This window comes from Oncorhynchus masou, chromosome 15 (assembly GCF_036934945.1).
Source record: "Oncorhynchus masou masou isolate Uvic2021 chromosome 15, UVic_Omas_1.1, whole genome shotgun sequence".
NCBI lineage: Eukaryota > Metazoa > Chordata > Actinopteri > Salmoniformes > Salmonidae > Oncorhynchus > Oncorhynchus masou.
In genome coordinates this window covers 60,840,427-60,864,690 of record NC_088226.1, presented here as the reverse complement: position 1 = coordinate 60,864,690, position 24,264 = coordinate 60,840,427, and the positions used below count along the sequence as shown (strand labels likewise).

At 41.7% G+C, this 24,264-nt stretch overlaps 1 protein-coding gene and 1 non-coding gene across 3 annotated transcripts; one reads left to right on the top strand and one right to left on the bottom strand.

Annotated features, from left to right (window-relative positions):
• Positions 1-738: 738 nt before the first annotated feature.
• Positions 739-24,127, bottom strand: LOC135556588 (E3 ubiquitin-protein ligase rfwd3.S-like). Of its 2 annotated transcripts, XM_064989907.1 has the most exons (14): positions 23,975-24,127; positions 22,404-22,550; positions 21,402-21,698; positions 21,034-21,281; positions 20,879-20,937; positions 20,545-20,754; positions 20,083-20,174; positions 15,699-15,813; positions 15,269-15,494; positions 14,896-15,046; positions 14,496-14,672; positions 9,574-9,788; positions 6,631-6,848; positions 739-2,037 (listed from the first exon to the last, which is right to left on the bottom strand). In XM_064989907.1, exons 3-14 carry the CDS (start codon positions 21,686-21,688, stop codon positions 1,894-1,896), a joined length of 2,142 nt encoding a protein of 713 aa, XP_064845979.1. In that variant the 5' UTR covers positions 21,689-21,698; positions 22,404-22,550; positions 23,975-24,127; the 3' UTR covers positions 739-1,893. The 2 variants fall into 2 exon arrangements, with proteins under 2 accessions (XP_064845979.1, XP_064845978.1); XM_064989906.1 differs by lacking the exon at positions 22,404-22,550.
• LOC135557005 (small nucleolar RNA SNORD67) lies at positions 3,376-3,488 on the top strand. The gene has a single exon (XR_010458132.1). It is a non-coding gene; the product is annotated as a small nucleolar RNA SNORD67 (small nucleolar RNA).
• Positions 24,128-24,264: the final 137 nt, after the last annotated feature.

Genomic DNA, 24,264 nt, shown 5'->3' with positions numbered 1-24,264 from the left:
AGAGCACTATAGACAATGCTCATTGTTGAAGACAATGTTTATTATTTAAAAAAACATGATTTATGAAAATAGCGCGCTAGCTAACCGTTTGCAGTTAGCAATCTGCAGTATGAATCACACCAGGATAGGATTGGGCAGTACACTGTATATACACAGTACAACAGGGTATTTGGAAAACGAGGTTTTTTTAATACCATTAAAACAGTTGCATGTTTTAATAAATGTGAATATTTTTAAGTACATACCTGCAGTCAATTTGTGCAATGTTAGGAGATTAAGAACATTGCAACCTTCATCTCACCAGTCACATTATTATGAAGTTTACAGGCAGTACCCAGTCACGTGTTTGTTTACAAGCACACAATGACGAGACCAGAGCCTTGAGTGTCACTCACTGTTGTGCAGCACGATGATGTATGGTGATGTACTTACATATGGAACTCACAACTAAATATCTTATAACTGTTAAGTCAGTCTGTTTTGTGTGTGTAGCATTTTTAGTAACTTGTATAGTTTAGGTCAAAAACTGTACAAAATGTTCACAATACGGTTGTTAGCATTTTCTATGGTATTTTACGTGTACTTGTTAGCATTGCTAACCTTTGGATTACAGCGCATCAGTGGGGTTTGAAAATAGCGCCCCTTGTGTTCAGTGTCAGTATTACAAACTATCCTGGAATGGCACAAGGTCAGTATAAAGTTAAGACAATCTGGATATCACCCCAACCAACATCAGGATGAACAATAACCAATTTTTATATTTTATTACATTTGAAATAGTATAAACATTTGGTATAAAACACATGTATATATAATTTCCTCTGGATCTAAAATAAGCAAATCGTTTTTATTACATTTAAGATTTTTGAAAAAGCCTGCTGATCAGGCTCGAATCAGAATACAGGAAATGTAACTTGTTAGCTATAGATATCCTGATTTTCATCCATGGATCCATCTCAAAGGTTGCGTTTAGACAGGCAGCCCATTTCTGATATTTTCTTCACTAAATGTGTCTTTTGACCAACCAGATCAGCTCTGAAAAAGATATGAAAAGATCTGATGTGATTGGACTTTTGACCAATTAGTGGAACAAAGATTAGGACCATGTTCAGTTGCCAAACGTTCTTGAACGTTGCAGATAGAAAATGTAATGAAGAGCCGATTGCATTCCTTATTCTACATATCAGAGAGACATGTTTTATCTACATAGGAAAGCTATCTAAGCGTTCCAAAACGTTCAATCCTGTTGAACGTGCCCCACAATTGGGCTCCCTGTGTGAACGCAGCCTAAGACCAGGAGCACATTCAGTAGGATTTAACATTTTGGAACATTCAGATAGAAATAGGCAATGCAGCTCAAACATGCCTCTGATATGTACAGTAAGGACTCACATCGGTTCTATTCATGGAATTTCTATCTGCAACGTTCAAGAACGTTTGGCAACTGAACATGGCCCAGTGAAGAAACACAACATTGCAAAATTAAAACAAACATCAGCAGCATGGCTGACAAAAACAGATTCATCTTCACATCCAGAGGAAAAGCTACAGAGCAAAACGCTGGGTAGTGGTGAGTGGGTAGGAAACTCTAGTCTTGCTGTACTATATCGGTTGTGTCATTTTTGTTCATTTTGATGGGACGTTTTCAGTTATCCTCAAATGTAAACATTTAGGACAGTGGTGTATCTGTACTGGCACTCCAGCTATCAGTTTGTTGATAACAGTGCAGCAGTGTGAGATCTCTCCAGTCCCTCCACTACAAAGCAAACCCAACAAATGGTCCTCTGTAGTCTAAGAAAAATCTGTTTTAAATGGATGCCATTTATACAGTGCAGCAGCTGCGCTACTCATACATGCTCTATGCTGGTGGTGTGTGTTTTCCATAATCTCTCCTTATTCCCACTTGTAGATTTTGAGCATCTTCTCAGTGAGCGAGGCCAGGTAACTGTCCTGATTCATCTCAAACGGGCAGATGTCCAACACTGGGAGGTCAGCAGGCAACTTCTGAATCAGGGATCCACTCCCTGCATCCCACACCTGGAACAAAATTACATGATTAGAATCAAGAGATCAATGTGAAGCTCTTTATCAGAGACTCACGTTCTTTGCTTCGCGGAAACATGGCTCACTCGAGAGACGCTAACTGAGTCGGTGCAGCCAGCTGGTTTCTTCACACTTCGTGCCGACAGACACAAGCATCTTTCTGGTAAGAAGAGGGGCGGGGGCGTATGCCTTATGATTAACGAGACGTGGTGTGATCATACCAACATACAGGAACTCAAGTCCTTCAAAATCAAATGTCGACCGCATTATCTACCAAGGGAATTCTCTTCGATTATATTCACAGCCGTATATATACATCGTTTGAAATGTTTCATCGACCTGTAATATAACCTTTTGAAGTTTGTCCGATGTAACGCTGACCAGAATGAGCGTTTGGATATGTATACCAAACACGCTAACAAAAGAAAGTATTTGGACAAAGGACATTTTCAAACAAAATAAACATTTATTGTGGACTTGGGATTCCTGGAATGCTTTCTAATGTAGATCAAAAGTAAGGGAATATTTATCATGTAATTTCTTGTTTATGTTGATGTCAACATGGCAGCTATTGTGACAAATGTTTCTGAGCGCCATCTCAGATTATTGCATGGCTGGCTTATTCCGTTAAGAAGGAAAGAAATTCCACAAATTAACTTATCAAGGCACCCCTGTTAATTGGAATGCATTCCAGGTGACTACCTTGTGAAGCTGGTTGAATGGCAAGAGTCTGCGAAGCTGTCAAGGCAAAGGGTGGCTACTTTGAATAATCTCAAATATAAAATACGTTTTGATTTAACATATTTTTGGTTACTACATGATTGAATGTGTGTTATTTCATAGTTTTGATGTCTTCGCTATTCTACAATGTAAAAAATACAGAAAAACCCTTGAATGAGTAGGTGTCAACTTTTGATAGGTACTGTATGTTTCTTATACATGTAAAGCACTGCATAAATTCTGATATGATAACATGAATAAATATATTTCAAGCTAGAAACCAACAGTACACTCCTGTTGGATTCTAGCTTGAAATATACTTATTCATGTTATCATATCAGAATTTATGCAGTGCTTTACACTGTTTAAAATGTATTTGATTAATGTCTAACAGTGGGTAACCGTGATTGACAGAACGTTACTTCATGGAATTGGTAACTGCATAATCTGAAGTATAAATCTGTTTCCTTTTGCAGCGAACCAGTTGCCTGCAGGAATAATAACTGCTGATGGACAACAACAGAATGTCATGGTTTACACCACCTCATACCAACAGGTAAGCGTGCTCCTGAGTCTACTCTCCACGCTTCATGTACTCATTAAGACCAAACACGTGAGAGTGATGAGTTGCACCATCAGGCGGGCGCTGGTTGCAGTGGCACAGGCGTCCCGTCCCGCACCTCTCTGGGGACACAACCATGTGCACAGGGGCCATCTGACTCACCACCACAAGCACACACAACTGTGCAGCCCGGGACTTGTTAAACCATGATTAATCAATAAATCGTATCATAAATGTCTAAACATGGCTTGCAGCTGGCAACCCCCCTTGACCTCTGATTCAGAGGGGTTGGGTAAAATGCAGAATAAACATTTTGGTTGAAAGCATTCAGCTGTGCAAATGACTAGGTATCCTCCCTTCCCTCTTCTAGATTCCCGGAGTGCAGCAGATCCAGTTCTCTTGAGTAGGTTCCGGAATTCCCCGTTTGCAATCGGAACACGTTTGAAATGGGGAAGAGATTACAGCATTACTGTACACTCAGGTCAAAAGATAGTGGTGGGAAGATGGAAAGAGAGGGGAGTGTATGCAGAACTTGCATAGGTGGGTTTGAATCAGAATCAGTTTTATGTTCTGGTCACGATAAATAACTGAATAGGAGACGATCTGGAGACATGTTATTTGTTTTTTTTGTTAATTGAAGATTTTCAGAGTCACTTTATTTGGATAGTCTGTATTGTCCATCTGCATATGCTCTACAGCAGGGAAGGCATTTGAAATTATTTCAGTTTTCAAGTCTTTTTGAAATCAGACACAGCGGTTGCATTAAGGAGAGGTATATCTATAATTCCATGTGTATAACTTGTATTATCATCTACGTTTATGATGAGTATATCTGTTGAATGATGTGGCTACGCAAAATCACTGGATGTTTTTGGAACTAGTGAATGTAACGTGCCAATGTAAACTCATATTTTGATAAATATGAACCGTATCAAACAAAACATACATGTATTGTGTAACATGAAGTCCTATTAGTGTCATCTGATGAAGATCATTAAAGGTTAGTGATTAATTTTCTCTCTTCTGTTTTTTGAAACTCCTCTCTTTGGCTGGGGGGAAAAAAATGGCTGTGTTTTTCTGTGGCTATATGTGGTGACCTAACAATCGTTTGTGGTGCTTTTGCTATAAGGCATATTTGAGATCGGACACTGGTGGGATTAACAACAAGAATTGCTTTAATGATATGAAATTCATGTATGTTTGAGGAATGTTTTATGAGATTTTGATGTTTTGAAAATGGCGCCCTACACTGACTGGCTGTCGTGTCGCTCCCGTTAACGGGATTGCAGCCATAAGACGTTAACCCTCGCAGACGGCATCCCCAGCCGCATCCTCAGAGCATGCCCAGACCAGCTGGCTGGAGTGTTTTCGGACATATTCAATCTCTCCTTATCCCAGTCTGATGTTCCCACATGCTTCAAGAGGGCCACCATTGTTCCTGTTCCCAAGAAAGCTAAGGTAACTGAGCTAAACGACTACCACCCCGTTGCACTCACTTCCGTCATCATGAAGTGCTTTGAGAGACTCGTCAAGGACCATATCACCTCCACCCTACCTGACACCCTAGACCCACTCCAATTTGCTTACCGCCCCAATAGGTCCACAGACGACGCAATCGCAACCACACTGCACACGGCCCTAACCCATCTGGACAAGAGGAATACCTATGTGAGAATGCTGTTCATCGACTACAGCTCAGCATTCAACACCATAGTACCCTCCAAACTCGTCATCAAGCTCGAGACCCTGGGTGTCGACCCCGCCCTGTGCAACTGGGTACTGGATGTCCAGATGGACCGCCCCCAGGTGGCGAGGGTAGGTAACGACACCTCCACCCCGCTGATCCTCAACACTGGGGCCCCACAAGGGCGCGTTCGGAGCCCTCTCCTGTACTCCCTGTTCACCCACGACTGCATGGCCATGCACCCCCCATTCACATCAACGGTACGGTGGTGGAGAAGGTGGAAAGTTAAATTCCTCAAACTGAATTGGTCCACCCACCAACACAGTGTTGTGAAGAAGGCGCAGTAGCGCTTCTTCAACCTCAGTAGGCTGAAGAACTTCGGCTTGTTACTAAAAGCACTCACAAACTTCAACAGATGCACAATCGAGAGCATCCTGTCGGGCTCTATCACCATCTGGTATGGCAACTGCTCCGCCCACAACCATGAGGCTCTCCAGAGGGTAGTGAGGTCTGCACAACGTATCACCGGGGGAAAACTACCTGCCCTCCAGGACACCTACACCACCCGATGTCACAGGAAGGCCATAAATATCATCAAGGACAACAACCATCCGAGCCAATGCCTGTTCACCCCGCTATCATCCAGAAGGCGAGGTCAGTACAGGTGCATCAAAGCAGGGACCAAGAGACTGAACAGCTTTTTATCATCTCAAGGCCATCAGACTGTTAAACAGCCATCACTAATATTGAGTGGCTGCTGCCAACATACTGACTCAACTCCAGCCACTTTAATAAGTGAATTGATGGAAATTGATGTAAAAAATGTATCACTAGCCACTTTAAACAATGCCACTTAATATAATGTTTAAATACCCTACATTACTCATCTCATATGTATATACCGTACTCATTTAAACTGCTGCATTTTGCCATCTTTATGTAATACATGTATCACTAGCCACTTTAAACTATGCCACTTTATTTATATACCCTACATTACTCATCTCATATGTATATACTGTAGTCTATACCATCTACTGCATCTTGCCTATGCCGTTCTGTACCATCACTCATTCATATATCTTTATGTACATATTCTTTATCCCTTTACACTTGTGTGTATATAAGGTAGTAGTTGTGGAATTGTTAGGTTACTCGTTGGTTTTTACTGCACTGTCGGAACTAGAAGCACAAGCATTTCGCTATACTCGCATTAAACATCTGCTAACCATGTGTATGTGACAAATTAAATTTGATGCTGTTTCATATTTTTCAAACTATCTCCAAACTGCCTCAAATCAGAGTCATATGCCTCTCAGTATTATTGAGTTCTTTCAAGTACAAAACAGTTGAACCATTGATTCTTCCCTAATTGCAGCAGTGGGTGAAAGTTTAGGGCTCTATCTGTAATGACTGACACAATGTGCTCCCTGTCTCCACAGTGGACCATGATTTTCTTGACCCTGTTTTCAGTGCTGCATACAGATGTTCACAAAACAATTATTATTGCCAATGCCCACAATTCTGTACACAAGTGATACACAGAATTTAAATCATTGCCAGTCAATGCTCACCATTGTATACGTGTGAATACACGCATGCACACACATACACGGCTCACCATGGTGGAGTTAGTGGACTCGTCCCCGGCACAGACCAAAGTGGAGCCCTCCCCGGCTGGGCTTCTGAACACAGCGTTCTTGGTGAGCACTTTGCATGAGGAGCCGGCGCTGAAGGTCTGGACAGGGTAGCAGGAACACAAGGGCTCCTGGGCCGCATCCTGCTGTAGAGTCCTGCTCAGCTCCATCAGAACACAACGCAGAGACGGGTTGGAGCGCCCTGGGGTCAAACACAGAGACTGTCAGTCAAAATACTGGTGCTAGTGGTCAACACCGACCCCGGTCCTCGAGAGCTACTGGGGAATTAAGGCTTTAGTTCATGCCGAGCTTAGAGATATTAGAATCAATCCTGCAGCCAGTGGACAGAAGCCAGGACTACTATGAGAATGGGCAGAATTCCTGTATCTAACAAAGACTCTGGCAGCAGTATCAAGCAGAATTGTAATCAGACAAAATATTTTATTTTTAACACACATTTTTATCCACAGTTAAGTAAAGTCATACTGTATATACAGTGGGGCAAAAAAGTATTTAGTCAGCCACCAATTGTGCAAGTTCGCCCACTTAAAAAGAGAGAGGACTGTAATTTTCATCATAGGTACACTTCAACAGACAACAGACAAAATGAGAAGAAAAAAAATCCAGAAAATCACATTGTAGGATTTTTAAATAATTAATTTGCAAATTATGGTGGAAAATAAGTATTTGGTCACCTACAAACAAGCAAGATTTCTGGCTCTCACAGACCTGTAACTTCTTCTTTAAGAGGCCCCTCTGTCCTCCACTCGTTACCTGTATTAATGGCACCTGTTTGAACTTATTATCAGTATAAAAGACATGTCCAGAACCTCAAACAGTCACACTCCAAACTCCACTATGGCCAAGACCAAAGAGCTGTCAAAGGACACCAGAAACAGAATTGTAGACCTGCACCAGGCTGGGAAGACTGCATCTGCAATAGGTAAGCAGCTTGGTTTGAAGAAATCAACTGTGGGAGCAATTATTAGGAAATGGAAGACATACAAGACCACTGATAATCTCCCTCGATCTGGGGCTCCACGCAAGATCTCACCCTGTGGGGTCAAAATGATCACAAGAACAGTGAGCAAAAATCCCAGAACCACACGGGGGGGACCTAGTGAATGACCTGCAGAGAGCTGGGACCAAAGTAACAAAGCCTACCATCAGTAACACACTACGCCGCCAGGGACTCAAATCCTGCAGTGCCAGACGTGACCCCCTGCTTAAGCCAGTACATGTCCAGGCGCGCCTGAAGTTTGCTAAAGAGCATTTGGATGATCCAGAAGAAGATTGGAAGAATGTCATATGGTCAGATGAAACCAAAATATAACTTTTTGGTAAAAACTCAACTCGTCGTGTTTGGAGGACAAAGAATGCTGAGTTGCATCCAAATAACACCATACCTACTGTGAAGCATGGGGGTGGAAACATCATGCTTTGGGGCTGTTTTTCTGCAAAGGGACCAGGATGACTGATCCGTGTAAAGGAAAGAATGAACGGGGCCATGTATCGTGAGATTTTGAGTGAAAACCTCCTTCCATCAGCAAGGGCATTGAAGATTTCAGTATGACAATGATCCCAAACACACCGCCCGGGCAACAAAGGAGTGGCTTCGTAAGAAGCATTTCAAGGTCCTGGAGTGGCCTAGCCAGTCTCCAGATCTCAGCACCATAGAAAATCTTTGGAGGGAGTTGAAAGTCTGTGTTGCCCAGTAACAGCCCCAAAACATCACTGCTCTAGAGGAGATCTACATGGAGGAATGGGCCAAAATACCAGCAGTGTGTGAAAACCTTGTGAAGACTTACAGAAAACGTTTTACCTCTGTCATTGCCAACAAAGGATATATAACAAAGTATTGAGATTAACCAAATACTTATTTTCCACCATAATTTGCAAATAAATTCATTAAAAATCCTACAATGTGATTTTCTGGAATTTTTTTTCTCATTTTGTCTGTCATAGTTGAAGTGTACCTATGATGACAATTACAGGCCTCTCATCTTTTTATGTGGGCGAACTTGCACAATTGGTGGCTGACTAAATACTTTTTTGCCCCACTGTATAATATATATTTTAAAAAATCACATCAGCTGTGATGAAAACAGGCAGTTTCAGTACAATATTATAAATGCCAACATAATTTGTTCATTCGACATGGTGGGATCTTTTTGTGTCGGTAAAATTAATTGGGTGAAAAATGGCTGTGAAAACACTTAAGCGACATATTGATATAATAACCATCATATCAGAGTAAACTTGGATTAACGCGATGGTATAGTGTGTGGTCCTCCCACTACAACTCAGGAAACCATGCAATTTTAGGTTACAGATAATATAAGTTACAATGAACATAACAGGGTGGTGAAAGTGCACGGTGATGAGCTTGATGCTGCTTCCCAATAAATATCGAGGGTCTTATTCTGGTGACATGATGATGATGGCTGCCGTTTGACAAATAAAAAATCTTGCTCTTTTGTCTATAATAATCGCATCATGTAGTAGGCTATACTCGCACTGTATCCGCACACTGTTGGCTAGAGCACACGTGCCAAGACGAGTGGGCACATTCGCTATATAACGCAAACATTTTTGAAAATGTAATGAAAAATAGTATTTCCTATTTGGAACATGGGAATTAAACTGCAAAAGTTGTACACTACTTCATCACACACAACCTTTTATAACCAACAAAAAAAAAGTCTGGTGCCCATATTGTTTTTATGCATATTTTTGAATATTCACATGTAAATCTGTTGCCAATTGGATGGAAACCTAACCACACACACCGATTCTGCTAGCACTTCGTGTTCGATTAGCTCCGAGTAGAGAAGAGCTGAACACAACCGGTTGCCAACAGTAAAACATTATGATGACACACTTTAGCTCCTTCTCTTTACTACAGACAGTGCTTCATTGTCTCTTACCTGGTCTGTAGGTGACCAGACAGCGTCTGCTCTCTGGCTCCACCTGGATGTCTGTGCAGCCTCCTGTCTCCAGGGGCAAAACGTGGGGTCTGTAAGTGGTGCCGTCCACCTGCTCCCAGAAGCAGCCCCCCTCCAGAGAACCTGCGATGAGGCCGCCGCACGGGAACGAGCTGGAGGAGGCGCGAGGCACGTAGGACAGTGAGGCCACGGGACATCTGGAAGGAGCCAGAGGTCATGGTTTGGCCTTGTGTTTTTAAATCACACACTGTATATGTGTTACACCATGTGAATAACATTTCACACACCATGTACATATAACATTTAACCATCTTTGAGAATGAGTAGCAAAACCCAACTGCTGAAAATAAAATACCAATCTAACTTTTTCTGGTCAGATCCTGTGGTCAGGGAGGAAAACCTCTGGGCCCTAGCTACAGTGCCTTCAGAAAGTACTCATACCCACTGACTTATTCCACATTCTGTTGTGTTGCAGCCTAAATTCAAAATGGATTCAAAATATTTTTTCCCCCTCACCCATCTACACACAATACCCCATAATGACAAAGTGAAAACATGTTTTTAGATTCTCTCAAATGTATTGAAAATGAAATCCAGAAATCTCATTTACGTAAGTATTCACACCCGAGTCAACACTGTAGAAGCCCCTTTGGCAGCGATTACAGCTGTGAGTCTTTCTGAGTAAGTCTCTTGGAGCTTTGCACACCTGGATTGTTGATCATTCCTCGACAACCATTTTCAAGTCTTGACAGATTTTAAAATCAACGAACTAGACCACTCAGGAACATTCACTGTCTTTTTGATAATCAACTCCAGTGCGTGTATTTGGCCCTTGTGTTGTAGGTTATTGTCCTGCTGAAAGATAACCTGGATGTCTGCTTTCCACCAGAATTTTTCCTGTAGGATTTTGCCTGTGCTTAGCTCCATTACGTTTCTTTTTTTATCCTGAAAAACTCCCCAGTCTTTAACGATTTTTGTTTGAAAATGTTTGAAAACATGTTTGAAAATATGGAGAGTGGTACTCTGTAATGTATTGGATTTGCCCCAAAAATAACAATTACAGAATTACTTTAGTGCCTTGTTGCAAACATAATTAATATTTTGGAAAAATGTTATTCTGTACAGGCTTCTTCCTTTTCACTCTGTCAATTAGGTTAGTGTTGTGGAGTAACTGCCATGTTGTTGATCCATCCTCCTTTTCTCCTATCACAGCCATTGAACTCTAATGGTTTTAAAGTCACCATTGGCCGCATGGTGAAATTGCTAAGCAGTTTCCTTCCTCCCTGGCAACAGTTAGGAAGGATACCTGTATCTTTGTATTGACTTGGTGTATTGATACACCACCCAAAGTGTCATTAATAACTTCACCATGCTCATAGGGATAATCGATGTCTGCTATTCCTTTTAACCCATCTACCAAGAGGTTCCCTTCTTTGCAAGGCATTGGAAAACCTCCGGTCTTGAATGTGTAGGGTGCAGAGACGAGGTTGTCAATCAAACACTATTATTGAGTCCACGCAACTTGTGAAGCAAAATTTTACTCCTGAACATATTTAGTCTTGCAATAAAAATAGTGGTTGAATACTTAGGACTCAAGACATTTCAACTTTTCATTAATCTGTAAAAATTATTCAAAAACATAATTCCACTTTCACATTATGGGGTGTTACATGTAGGCTAGTGGCAAAATCTAAATGTAATCAATTTTAAATACAAGCAGTACCACAACACAATGTGAAAAAGTCCAAGGGAAGAACACTTTTTGAAGGCACTGAAGGATATATAGATTAGAGGTCGACTGATTAATCGGAATGGCTGATTAATTAGGGCCGATTTCAAGTTCACAACAATCGTAAATCGTTATTTTTGGACGACGATTGTTTTTTTTACACCTTTATTTAACTATGTAAGTCCGTTAAGAACACATTCTTATTTTCAATGACAACCTAAGAACTGTGGGTTAACTGCCTTGTTCAGGGGCAGAACGACAGATTTTTACCTTGTCAGCTCGGGGGATTCAATCTTGCAACCTTACGGTTAACTAGTCCAATGCTCTAATCACCTGCCTCACAAGGAGCCTGCCTGTTACGCGAATGCAGTAAGAAGCCAAGGTAAGTTGCTAGCTGGCATTAAACTTATCTTGTAAAAAACAATCAATCAATCATAATCACTAGTTAACTACACATGGTTGAAGATATTAGTAGTTTATCTAGCGTGTCCTGTGTTGCATATAATCGATGCGGGGCGCATTCGCGAAAATGGACTGTCGTTGCGCCAACGTGTACCTAACCATAAACATCAATGCCTTCCTTAAAAATCAATACACAGAAGTATGTATTTTTAAACCTGCATATTTAGCTAAAAGAAATCCAGGTGAGCAGGCAATATTAACCAGGTGAAATTGTGTCACTTCTCGTGTTCATTGCACGCAGAGTCGGTGTATATGCAACAGTTTGGGCTGCCTAATTTACCAGAATTTTACGTAATTATGACATAACATTGAAGGTTGTGCAATGTAACAGCAATATTTAGACTTATGGATGCCACCCATTAGATAAAATACGGAAAGGTTCCGTATTTCACTGAAAGAATAAACATCTTGTTTTCTAGATGATAGTTTCCGGATTCAACCATATTAATGACATACGGCTCGTATTTCTATGTGTTATGTTATAATTAAATTTATGATTTGATAGTGCAGTCTGACTGAGCGATGGTAGGCACCAGCAGGCTCGTAAGCATTCATTAGTTAGCTAGTTAGCGGGGTGCGCGCTAATAGTGTTTCAAATGTCACTCGCTCTGAGACGGAGTAGTTGTTCCCCTTGCTCTGCAAGGGCCGTGGATTTTTTGGCTGCTTCGAGGGTGGCTGTTGTCGATGTGTTCCTGGTTCGAGCCCAGGTAGGGGCGAAGAGAGGGAGGGAAGCTATACTGTTACACTGGCAATACTAAAGTACCTATAAGAACAGCAAATAGTCAAAGGTATATGAAGTACAAATCGTATAGAGAGAAATAGTCCTATAACAACTACAACCTAAAACTTTTTACCTGGGAATATTGAAGACTCATGTTAAAAAGTAACCACCAGCTTTAATATGTTCTGAGCAAGGAACTTAAACGTTAGCTTTCTTACATGGCACGTATTGCACTTTTACTTTCTTCTCCAACACTTTGTTTTTTCATTATTTAAACTAAATTGAACATGTTTCATTATTTATTTGAGGCATAATATATTTTATTGATGTATTATATTAAGTTAAAATAAGTGTTCATTCAGTATAGTTGTAATTGTCATGACAAATATATATATATATTTTTTATATATGATTATTATTATTTTTTAATGTTTTTAAAATCGGACAATTAAATGGGATTGGCTTTATTTGGTCCTCCAATAATTGGTATCGGCGTTGAAAATTTATCGGTCGACCCCTAATATAGATACAGTTGAAGTCGGAAGTTTACATACAACCTTAGCCAAATACATTTAAACTCAGTATTCCACAATTCCTGACATTTAATCCTAGTAAAAAATCCCAGTCTTAGGTCAATTAGGATCACCACTTTATTTTAAGAATGTGAAATGTTAGAATAATAGTAGAGAAAATGGTTTATTTCAGCTTTTATTTCTTTCATCACATTCCCAGTGGGTCAGAAGTTTACATACACTCATTAAGTATTTGGTAGCATTGCCTTTAAATTGTTTAACTTGGGTCAAACGTTTCAGGTAGCCTTCCACAAGTTGGGTGAATTTAGGCCCATTCCTCCTGACAGAGCTGGTGTAACTGAGTCAGGTTTGTAGGCCTCCTTGCTCGCACACACTTTTTCAGTTCAGCCCACAAATTTTCTATAGGATTGAGGTCAGGGCTTTGTGATGGCCACTCCAATACCTTGACTTTGTTGTCCTTAAGCCATTTTGCCACAACTTCTGAAGTATGCTTGGGATCATTGTCCATTAGGAAGACCCATTGGCCACCAAGCTTTAACTTCCTGACTGATGTTTTGAGATGATGCTTCAATATATCCACATAATGCCATCTATTTTCTGAAGTGCACCAGTCCCTCTTGCAGCAAAGCACCCCCACAACATGATGCTGCCACCCCCCTGCTTCACGGTCAGGATGGTGTTCTTCGGCTTGCAAGCATCCCCCTTTTTCCTCCAAACATAATGATGGTCATTATGGCCAAACAGTTCTATTTTTGTTTCATCAGATCAGAGGACATTTCTCCAAAAAGTACGATCTTTGTCCCCATGTGCAGTTGCAAACCGTAGTCTGGCTTTTTTATGGCGGTTTTGGAGCAGTGGCTTCTTCCTTGCTGAGCGGCCTTTCAGGTTATGTCGATATAGGACTCATTTTAATGTGGATATAGATACTTTTCTACCTGTTTCCTCCAGCATCTTCACAAGGTCCTTTGCTGTTGTTCTGGGATTGATTTGCACTTTTATTACCCAAGTACATTCATCTCTAGGAGACAGAACGCGTCTCCTTCCTGAGCGGTATGACGGCTGCGTGGTCCCATGGTGTTTGTACAGATGAACATGGCACCTTCAGGATTTTGGAAATTGCTCCTAAAGATTTCCAAGCTGTTTAAAGGCACAGTCAACTTAGTGTATGTAAACTTCTAACCCAAAGAAATTGTGATACAGTGAATTATAAGTGAAATAATCTGTCTGTAAACAATTGTTGGAAAAATTACTTGCATCATGCACAAAGTAGATGTCCTAACCGACTTGCCAAAACTTTAGATTGTTAACAAGAAATGTGCGAGTGGTTAAAAAACGAGTTTTAATGTCTCCAACCTCAGTGTATGTAATCTTCCGACTTCAACTGTAGGTGTAGTGGGACAAACTGTGGTTGAGAATAGACTAGCTGACCTATGACCCCTGGTCTGGCTATCAGACTTACCTAGAGCGTAGTGGCTGCAGCTCCTGGACATGTGTGCTGGTGTCTCTGGTATCATACACCAGCACAGAGCCGTTACTGAGACCAGCGTACACGTAGTTGTTGTTGTCCAGGCACCAGCAACAGCTCCACACTGGCTTACCCGTGTTGTACGTCTGCACCACTGTGTTGGTCATTAGACTGCAGGTGAGAAATAAATAAATACTGTCCTTTAAACCATCAGCGTTTTGTTTTCAATCTAGGTCTGACTGATTCTTGCAATCAAAGAATGTTCTACCATAACAAGTGCAATGTTCTTCTCCATCAGAGCCTGGGGCTATTAAGTCAACACCATTCTGAAATAAACTGTCCTGATAAATCTCTCTGCTTGGACACTGACTGACTATCTGTCTCTTGTGGTTACCTGGTGAGTTTGATGGTGTTGTCCAGGGCAGCAGAGAGCAGGAGGCTGTCAGCTTGTCTGTTGAATGCCAGGCCTCTGATCTGTTTAACATGGATGGGAACATACTGGCATGCCTTCATATTCACCGTACTCACCTTCTTCACACCATAGCCTGGCAGGTAGACACAAAGAGAGGAGAGAGACCGAGAGCATAAGGGTGGGAGAGAAATGATTCCAAGAAATGTCTTTCATGTCTTACAAAACTCAGAAATGCTTCTTGGGAGGTAGCAAATATTTCAGACAGTTGAAAATATGCCCTCTGATATTTTCAAATCTATGCAAAAATTCAGTTATTCCGTACTGAAAGCATATCAAAGCTGATCAAAGGTCTTACCGGGCACCAGTGTGGTGTGTGGGGAGGGATGGGAGGCCAGCAGGCAGCTGAGGGGTTCACAGTAGGACAGCACCCTGCAGCCCCCCGCCTGGGACACTAGCACGGCCTTGGAGAAGACGTAGTGGCCCCCCTGGGTGCTGTCCTGTCTCTGTGAGAGCCCAGAGAGAGAGGCCCCTGAGTTCTTAGAAGGCCTACAGCCAGGCTGAGCCATCAGCGTCTTCAACTCCTGGGAGAGAAGGTAGAGAGTGATCCAACTGCTCAATGGAAGTCTGTGTTCAAGCATACCAGATGTGATCAACAAAACCTTGAAAAATCAAGATATTATTAATATCAAATGATTACAGCATGTTGTTCTAATCTACCTGATAAACAGATGGGGGAGGGGGAATTACAGATAAATCAATGACAACATCAAAAAGGAACAAAGTACCTGTATCTGCTTGCGTAGTTTCCCACATTCGTCTGTCATCACCTGCAGTTGTAGCCGGCACTTGGCTGACTCTAGTTCAGCATTCCTACGCATTGACTGTTCCTGCTCCAATGACCTGCACATATAACAAAGCAACACATTCAGACTCACTGGCTGTTTCCGAATACCCATACCAGTGTACTACATCCTTAAACTGCATAATATGCACTCATCGTGGTATACTCATCGTCGTATAGTAAAAAAGTATGTAGTACGCCAAGGTCACAACGCAGTAGCGGCTCCTGACTGGTTGAGATGGTGGGGCGGGGCTGAGTGCGGGTGGATTTCTCCCAATTCAACAGACATGCATCGCATTAACCAGGCTGACAATAGCTCATTTGCAACTTGATTAATTCTCTAAGCTCTGAATAAAAAAAGGAATGGAGTTACAGGCCTACTCAGGCTGGTTATAGGCAAACTATCACATTAGACCCACAGTGCATTTGGGAAGTATTCACACCCCTTAATTTTTCCCACATTTTGTTACGTTACAACCTTAATCTAAAATGTTTTGAGTTATTTGTTTTCATCAATCTACACACAATACCCCATAAAGCAAAAATAATTAAAGTACCTTTACATAACAATTTAGAAACTTTGCTATGAGACTCGAAATTGAGCTCAGGTGCATCATGTTTCCATTGATCATCCTTGAGATGTTTCTACAACTTGGAGTCCATCTGTGCAAAATTCAATTGATTGGACATGATTTGGAAAGTCACACCTGTCTAAGATCCCACAGTTGACAGTGCACGTCAGAGCAAAAACCAAGCAATGAGGTCGAAGGAATTGTCCGTAGAGCGCGGAGACAGGATTGTGTCGAGGCACAGATCCGGGGAACAGCACCAAAAAATGTCTGCAGCATTGAAGGTCCCGAAGAACACAGTGGCCTCCATCATTCTTAAATGGAAGAAGTTTGGAACCACCGAGACTCTTCCCAGAGCTGTCCGCCCGGCCAAACTTTGCAATCAGTGGAGATGGGCCTTTGTCATAGAGGTGACCAAGTACCCGATGGTCACTGAAAGAGCACCAGAGGGGGAGAAACTTCCAGAAGGACAACCATCTCTGCAGCACTCCACCACAGTCAGGCCTTTATGGTAGAGTTGCCAGACAGAAGTTACTCCTCAGTAAAAAGCACGACAGCTTATCTGATCTGATGAAACAAAGACTGAACTCTTTGGCCTGAATGCCAAGCATCACATCTGGAGGAAACCGGGCACCATCCCTAAAGTGAAGCATGGTGGTGGCAGCATCATGCTGTGGGGATGTTTTTCAGAACCAGGGACTGGGAGACAGGATCAAGGGAAAGATGAACGGAGAAAAGTACAGAGATCCTTGATTAAAACCTGCTCCAGAGCACTCTGGACCTCAGACTGGGGCGAAGGTTCAACTTCCAACAGGATAACAACCCTAAGCACACAGCCAAGACAACGCAGGAGTGTCTTCAGGACAAGGCTCCGAATGTCCTTTGTAACAGTTTTGACTTGATGTTATTATTTATAGGGGTGCCAGGTAGGTTGTGCCTACCAGAGAAAACATTGGTTTCTCATTTTAGTTTGGGAGGGAATGAGTCCCATCTGGTCTGTCAAGTCTACACCAATACAAAGGACTTATGTAAAAGTCAGGATGGAAATAAACTTTTCATAAACCCTTAAAACATTGGAAATAACTTCCAAAACGACTATTATTTTGCGTGGGTTGTATTAGCAACATCAATGATTACACACACATATAATAATATAACAATGAGTTCTGGTTCTTCTAGAAATGTCCTGTACCTCGGGCTTAAAGAGTCCAGCCCGGTAAAGGAGTTCAGGGAACTCCCGTGACCTTAGTCACGCAATGTTTATCCGTTCATTCAATGTAGCGTAAACCCAGTATTAAATCATACAATCCATATAACAATTATTTTACCACAGAACTTTAAAGCATATCAACTCTTACTAAGTCCTCAACTACAACTAACTACATAAATCATCACCGTATACATGACATCAAAACAAATGAAATACCGTATACAAAAAGGTGGTAGTCAGTCGGTCAGTCAGACAATCCAATCCGCCAATAGATCTCAAGCGGAGAAAGGCCACGGAGAGGTGTAGTCCACGGACGCAAAGAGTGGATCCGACCCTGGGTAAACTCTATTAGGCTACAAAACACGTTTAACGGCAACAAAACAACGGAATAGAGAAGCGTCGGGAACTGAGGGTTGAACACATCCTCCTTCACGTCTCCATCACAACCCCCTTTTTGCGCAGCTGATGCTGGCTATTTAATTGGGAATTAAAGGGAAAGCAACCTATTGGAAGGAGCTGCACTGAGACGGTTCAGAAAAATTCAGGGCCGTCACACCTTGAGTGGCCCGGCCAGAGCATGGACTTGAACCCGGTCAAACATTTCTGCAGAAAATAGCTGTGTAGCGACGACAATTTGGTTCCATTTCAACATATTTATTACTGAAACAAAAGTGCTGCAACATACAGTACCAGTCAAATGTTGACATCTACTCATTACAGGGTTTTTCTTTATTTGTAATATTTCCTACATTGTAGAATAACAACGAAGACATCAAAACTATGAAATAACACATGGAATCATGTAGTAACCAAAAATAAAGTGTTAAACAAATCAAAATACACTTTATATTTGTGATTCTTCAAATTAGCCACCCTTTGCTTTGATGACAGCTTTGCACACTTGGCATTCTCTCAACCAGCTTCACCTGTAATGCTTTTCCAATAGTCTTGAAAGACTCCATCACTCTCCTTCTTGGTCAAATAGCCTGGAGGTGTGTTGGGTCATTGACCGGTTGGGGGGAAAAAATGATAGTGGGACTAAGCGCAAATCAGATGGAATGGAGTATCGATGCAGAATGCTGTGGTAGCCATGCTGGTTAAGCGTGCCTTGAATTCTAAATAAAATCACAGACAGTGTCACCAGCAAAGCACCCCCACACCATCACACCTCATCCTCCATGCTTAACGGTGGGAGCCACACATGCAGAGATCAAACGTTCACCTACTGCGTGTCTCACAAAGACACGGTGGTTGGAACCAAGAATCTCACATTTGGACTCATCAGACCAAAGGACAGATTTCCACCGGTCTAATGTCCATTGCTCGTGTTTCTTGGCCCAAGCAAGTCTCTTCTTATTGTGTCCTTTAGAAGTGGTTTCTTAAAAGAAATTTGACCATGAAGGCCTGACTCACAGTCTCCTCTGAACAGTTGATGTTAAGATGTGTCTGTTGCTTGAATTCTGTGATGCATTTATTTGGGCTGTAACTAATGAACGTATCCTCTGCAGCAGAGATCTCTGGGTCTACCTTTCCTGTGGTGGTCCTCGTGAGAGCCAGTTTCCTCATAGCACTTGAAGAAACTTTCAAAGTTGTTGAAATGTTCCAGATTGACTGACCTTCATGTCTTAAAAGTAATGATGGACTGTTGTTTCTCTTCGCTTAGTTGAGCTGTTCTTGACATAGCCCTATTTGGTAAAATACCAAGGCCAGATTATCTTCTTCTGCACCCCTACCTTGTCACAACTGATTAGCTGAAACGCATTAAGAAGTTAAGAAATTCTACAATGTAATTTTAACATGGCACACCTGTTAATTAAAATGCATTCCAGGTGACTACCTCATGAAGCTGGTTGAGAGAATGCCAAGCATGTGCAAAGCTGTCATCAAGGCAAAGGGTGGCTACTTTGAAGAATCACAAATATAAAATATATTTTGATTAGTTTAACACTTTTTTGTTTACTACATGATTCCATGTGTTATTTCATACAGTGTCTTCACTATTATTCTACAATGTTGAAAAAAATAAAAAAATAAAGCAAAACCCTGGAATGAGTAGGTGTCCAAACCTTTGAATGATACTGTATATATATATTAAAACAAATAACCTAAATGTTCAAATCAAAAGGCTATTGCATAGAAAACATGGACAGTCGGGTGCATCTCAAATTCAGAACCGCTGGACAGCAACATAACAAACTAAAGCACTGATCATTGGCAATGAGATCAGAATGACTGCTAAGGTTTGATCCATAAATTAAATAGGTAGCCTACAAAACTAAAATCCATACGTTCAAATCAAAAGGCCCGACTAACATGACATCAGTAATGTAAGTAATATCCTGAGTTCCTAGTGCCAACACATTCACAAATCAAAAGATGTCAGAGCTTTTAAACTAAATACTAAACAAATGCCAAGAGAACAAGAAACACTTCAATGCAAAAACACAACACCCCCCCATGCATTGTGGAAAAGTGTGCATCACTCTCTCAACCGCTCCCTACACACAGCAGTGGATAAGGTCAAATCAAGAGGAGCTCAGCTACCTTACCTCTTCATATTCTCCTGTTCTGTGTTGTCCAAAGCCCTCAGCTTGCGTGCATACAGGAGGACGATATCAGAGCGCTTGGCCTTCTTGTTGCACTGCAGACATGCACAGAGCAGTAAAGGTCATTATAGGGACTAGACATAATCTGAGGGAATGTTTTCTTATCAATAAATTACATCATTGTCTGTATGGTAAGTCAATGGAACTGTATTTTAGCTGTTTGTGGCAGTATTTTCTCAGATTGAAGTAATTCAGAGGGCATTTATTGGGTTTCAAATTATTTTTGACTGCATGAGGAAATTCCATCTCCAGCACAGAGTCAATTTGGTACCAGTCATTACAGTGGAACAAGGAGCTTTTTGTCACCTAGGAGGGACTGCAAATACTGAGTACAGACCTTCCTGAGCAACTCCACTCCTCTGCCCCCAGACATGCCGAGGCTGACAGACAGACATGCACACTGACCTGGGGACACTTGGCTCCCTGGCCCTGGCCCTTCACCCAGCGGCTAATGCAGGTGTAGCCGAAGAGATGTCCGCAGCGCAGGGTGGCCAGTCGGTGCTCCCCTGACGTGGTCCAGGGCTCAAAGCAGATAGAGCAGGTCTCCCCCTCCCCCTCATCCCCTTGGGACGACCGAAGAGCCGCACCACTGGTGGCCACTGGGGCTGTTACACTCTTGAAAAGGGGACCGAGAGAGCATGCCGATGGTACTACAGAAACTGCACTAGCTAGCTAATCATGGAAATATTATTCCCCTCCAAGATTCTAGGCCTATCACTGGCAATGAATGTGGTCTTACCTCAGGATTCACTTGATTTCCAGTCTCTGTCCTCACAGCCTCTGTGGTTGCATTAGAATCTATACACAGGATACACATGGTTAGATTTAACTCTTCATAGGTGACAGTCTAAAATGGCAATGCGTGGAACAGACTTGAGCTCGAGGTTGGTTTACCTGAAGGATTTGGGCCTTGCAGTGGCGTGGCTGCCACAGGAGGGTTCATTCCAAGGCTGGAGGGAACAGCAGGTTCATCAGGGTTGTGAGGGTCTACTGGCCCTGTGGGGTCTGCCTCATCCTCCGACTCGCTCGACTCTGTGGTATTACCAGAGTCAGGGTTGGCTGCAGGGACTCGCAGCAGGAAATCTAGGAAGCGGCTAGCAGAGGGAGAGGTCTGGGTGGGGTAGAGCGCCCTGACGCCTGGCCTTTTATCGTACAAAGACAATACAGGAACAATAAATGAGTTGGTGAAATAGGTACTCAATGAAGTACACAATGTCTCCGGTACAGTTTAGAGGGAGTGACTCCAGTCCAACCATAACTACCTGGCTCTCCGCTGCCTCAGGACTGCTGCTGTAGTGACCCTGTGCACAATATGACCCTCCATTCTGATCCTGGGCCCAACTTGACCCTCCACTCTGATTCGGTTCTGACTGAACGCCCAGGTGGTCGGGAGTCGTGGTGGGTCTAGGGGAGCCGCGTCTGCCTCGTCCTCAGTTTCGCTGCCAGGGTCAGGGATGATGATAGGGGGATCTACATTGCCTGCCATAGCATCTGGTTCTGGTTCCCTCCTGGGGACCCCCAGCTGCAAGTCCACCTCCATCGCCTCCATTTGAAAAGCACTATGTAAAATATATTGTTAATATTATCCTGAATTTATCAAATAGAAACTTGTTTTTGTTGTAAAAGGTTTTCCATTTGGAGTAAACTTTCTGTTGCAGAAAAAAATAAAAATAAACGATTTGTAACAGAATCTGCGTAATGAGTACAATACACCCCTGTAGGACACCCAATGCTGCCTGGAGCTACATAGCTAGGGTGACAACAAAAATCAGGTTATGTACAATGCCTTCAGAAAATATTCACCCCCTTGACTTTTCCCACATTTTATTGAGTTACAGCCTGAATTTAAAACATATTTAATTGTGATTGTGTCACTTATCTACACACAACCCATAATATGGCAAAGTGGAAATGTGTTTTTTGAAACCTTTACAAAATCATAAAAATTGAAAAGCTGAAATGTCAAGTCACTAAGTATTCAACCCTTATGTTATGGCAAGCCTAAATAGGTTCAGGGGTAAAAATGTGCTTAACAAGTCACATAATAAATTGCATGAACTCACTCTGCTCCCCAATCGAACAGTGAATTTCAACCACAAAGACGAGGGAGATTATGCAATAGTTCTCAAAGGGCATTGGTAGATGGGTAAATAATAAATAAAGCAGACATTAACTATGCCTTTGGCCATGGTGAAGTTCTTAATTAAACTTTGGATTTTTACATTTAAGTCATTTAGCAGACGCTCTTATCCAGAGCGACTTACTTGGATGGTGGATGGTGTATCAATGCAAGTCAGTCACTACAAAGATACAGGTGCCCTTTGCCACACCAAGGAAACTCTGTACAGCTAGTGACCGAAGTCAGCAGGCATGCACCCGGCCCGCCACAAGGATTACTCCACAATAGTAACCTAATTGACAGTGAAAAGAAGGTTGCCTGTACAGAACACAAATATTCCAAAACATGCATACTGTTTGCAATACAGGACTAAAGTAATAATGCAAAAAATGTGGCAAAGAAATTGTACTTTTCGCACCAAATACAAAGCATTATGTTTGGGAAATTTCAACACAAAAACATCACTGAGTATCACTCTTCATATTTTCAAGCATGGTGGTAGCTGCATCATGTTATGGGTAAGATAGTCATCGGCAAAGGCATAAAAAGAAACTGAATAGAGCTAAGTATACAAAAATCATAGAGGAAAACTTGGTTCAGTTTGCATTCCACCAGAAACTGTGAGACAAATTCACCTTTCAGCAGGACAATAACCTAAAACACAAGGCCAAATATTCACTGGAGTGGAGTTGCTTACCAAGAAAACATTGAATGTTCCTGAGTGGCCAAGTTACAGTTTTGACTTAAGTCGGCTTGAAAATCTATGGCAAGACTTAAAAATGACTGTTTTTAGCAATAATCAACAACCAACTTGACAGAGCTTTAAGGATCGTTTAAATAAATGGGCAAATATTGTACAATCCAGGTGTACAAAGTTCATAGAGACTGAGCCAGAAAGAATCACAACTGTAACCGCTGCAAAAGGTGATTCCAATGTGTATTGATTCAGGGGGTTGAAATTTATCTAATCAATATAGTGTTTATTTCAATTTGTATATATATTTTTTTATCTTTTTCCCTACCACGTTGAATGAGAAGTGTGTGTAGATCGTTAACAAAAAAAATACAAAATCCATTTGAACAAAACTTGGAAAACGTCAAGGGCTGTGAATACTTTCTGAAAGCACTGTAACTTGCATGCAACGCTAACTAGTTAACTAAATTGCCACGCAACGTTACTTGAAAAATGTTTAACACAAGCTAAATTGGATGGACAATCTAACGTTACGTTCGTGATAAGATCAGTTATGTAAATGAGAATATATTAGGTAGCTATGTAAGGTAAATGTTAGGTGACAATTGGTACAGTTAATAGGTAGCCAGTTAGCAAGGTAACAATGATTGCTAGTTATCTAGCCAGCTGCTAGGAAGTGCAAAACACGAAGCGGGATTTTGGAACTAGCAGTCACCGTAACGTTACATTGAGGCGGAAACCGAAGGCCGCTCTGCTAAGTAGCTAACTACTGTAGTTACTTGAAACCGTAAACATCACCATTAGCTCGCTAGTTACGGTACATTACCGATGTGGATATTTCGTGACAGTCTCGAATGTGATCAATGAAAAAGTACGGAGTTTTCATATATAGCTAGTGGCTCCCCTTTGGAAATAACCTCCTTGCTAATAAACTAGCTAGCTAGTTATAATGCTAGCTAGCTCCACTCAGATCAGTATGCTGCTTGCCGGGCAGTGTAAATTCGCAGCTCGCCTCTTCCTACCTTGAAAATTCGCGTTTTACCAAAACGATCCGTGTCAGTGTCAAACTTCGTGAGTTACCATGACAAGCTAAATTGTTAAACTACATTACTCTTAAAGCATGACATTTGATGTAACTATAATCCGTTGCTATCTCCGTCGTCATTTGGAAGGCTCGAAAATCCCCGCCAGTCTTCAATGGCCCGCCCCATAATGTTTCAACACCACCATTGGTGCGGCGCCAGACTACTAAATATTATGCTACATTAGCATAATATACTGTCCTGAATACTGTAAATTGTCGCTCACAAAC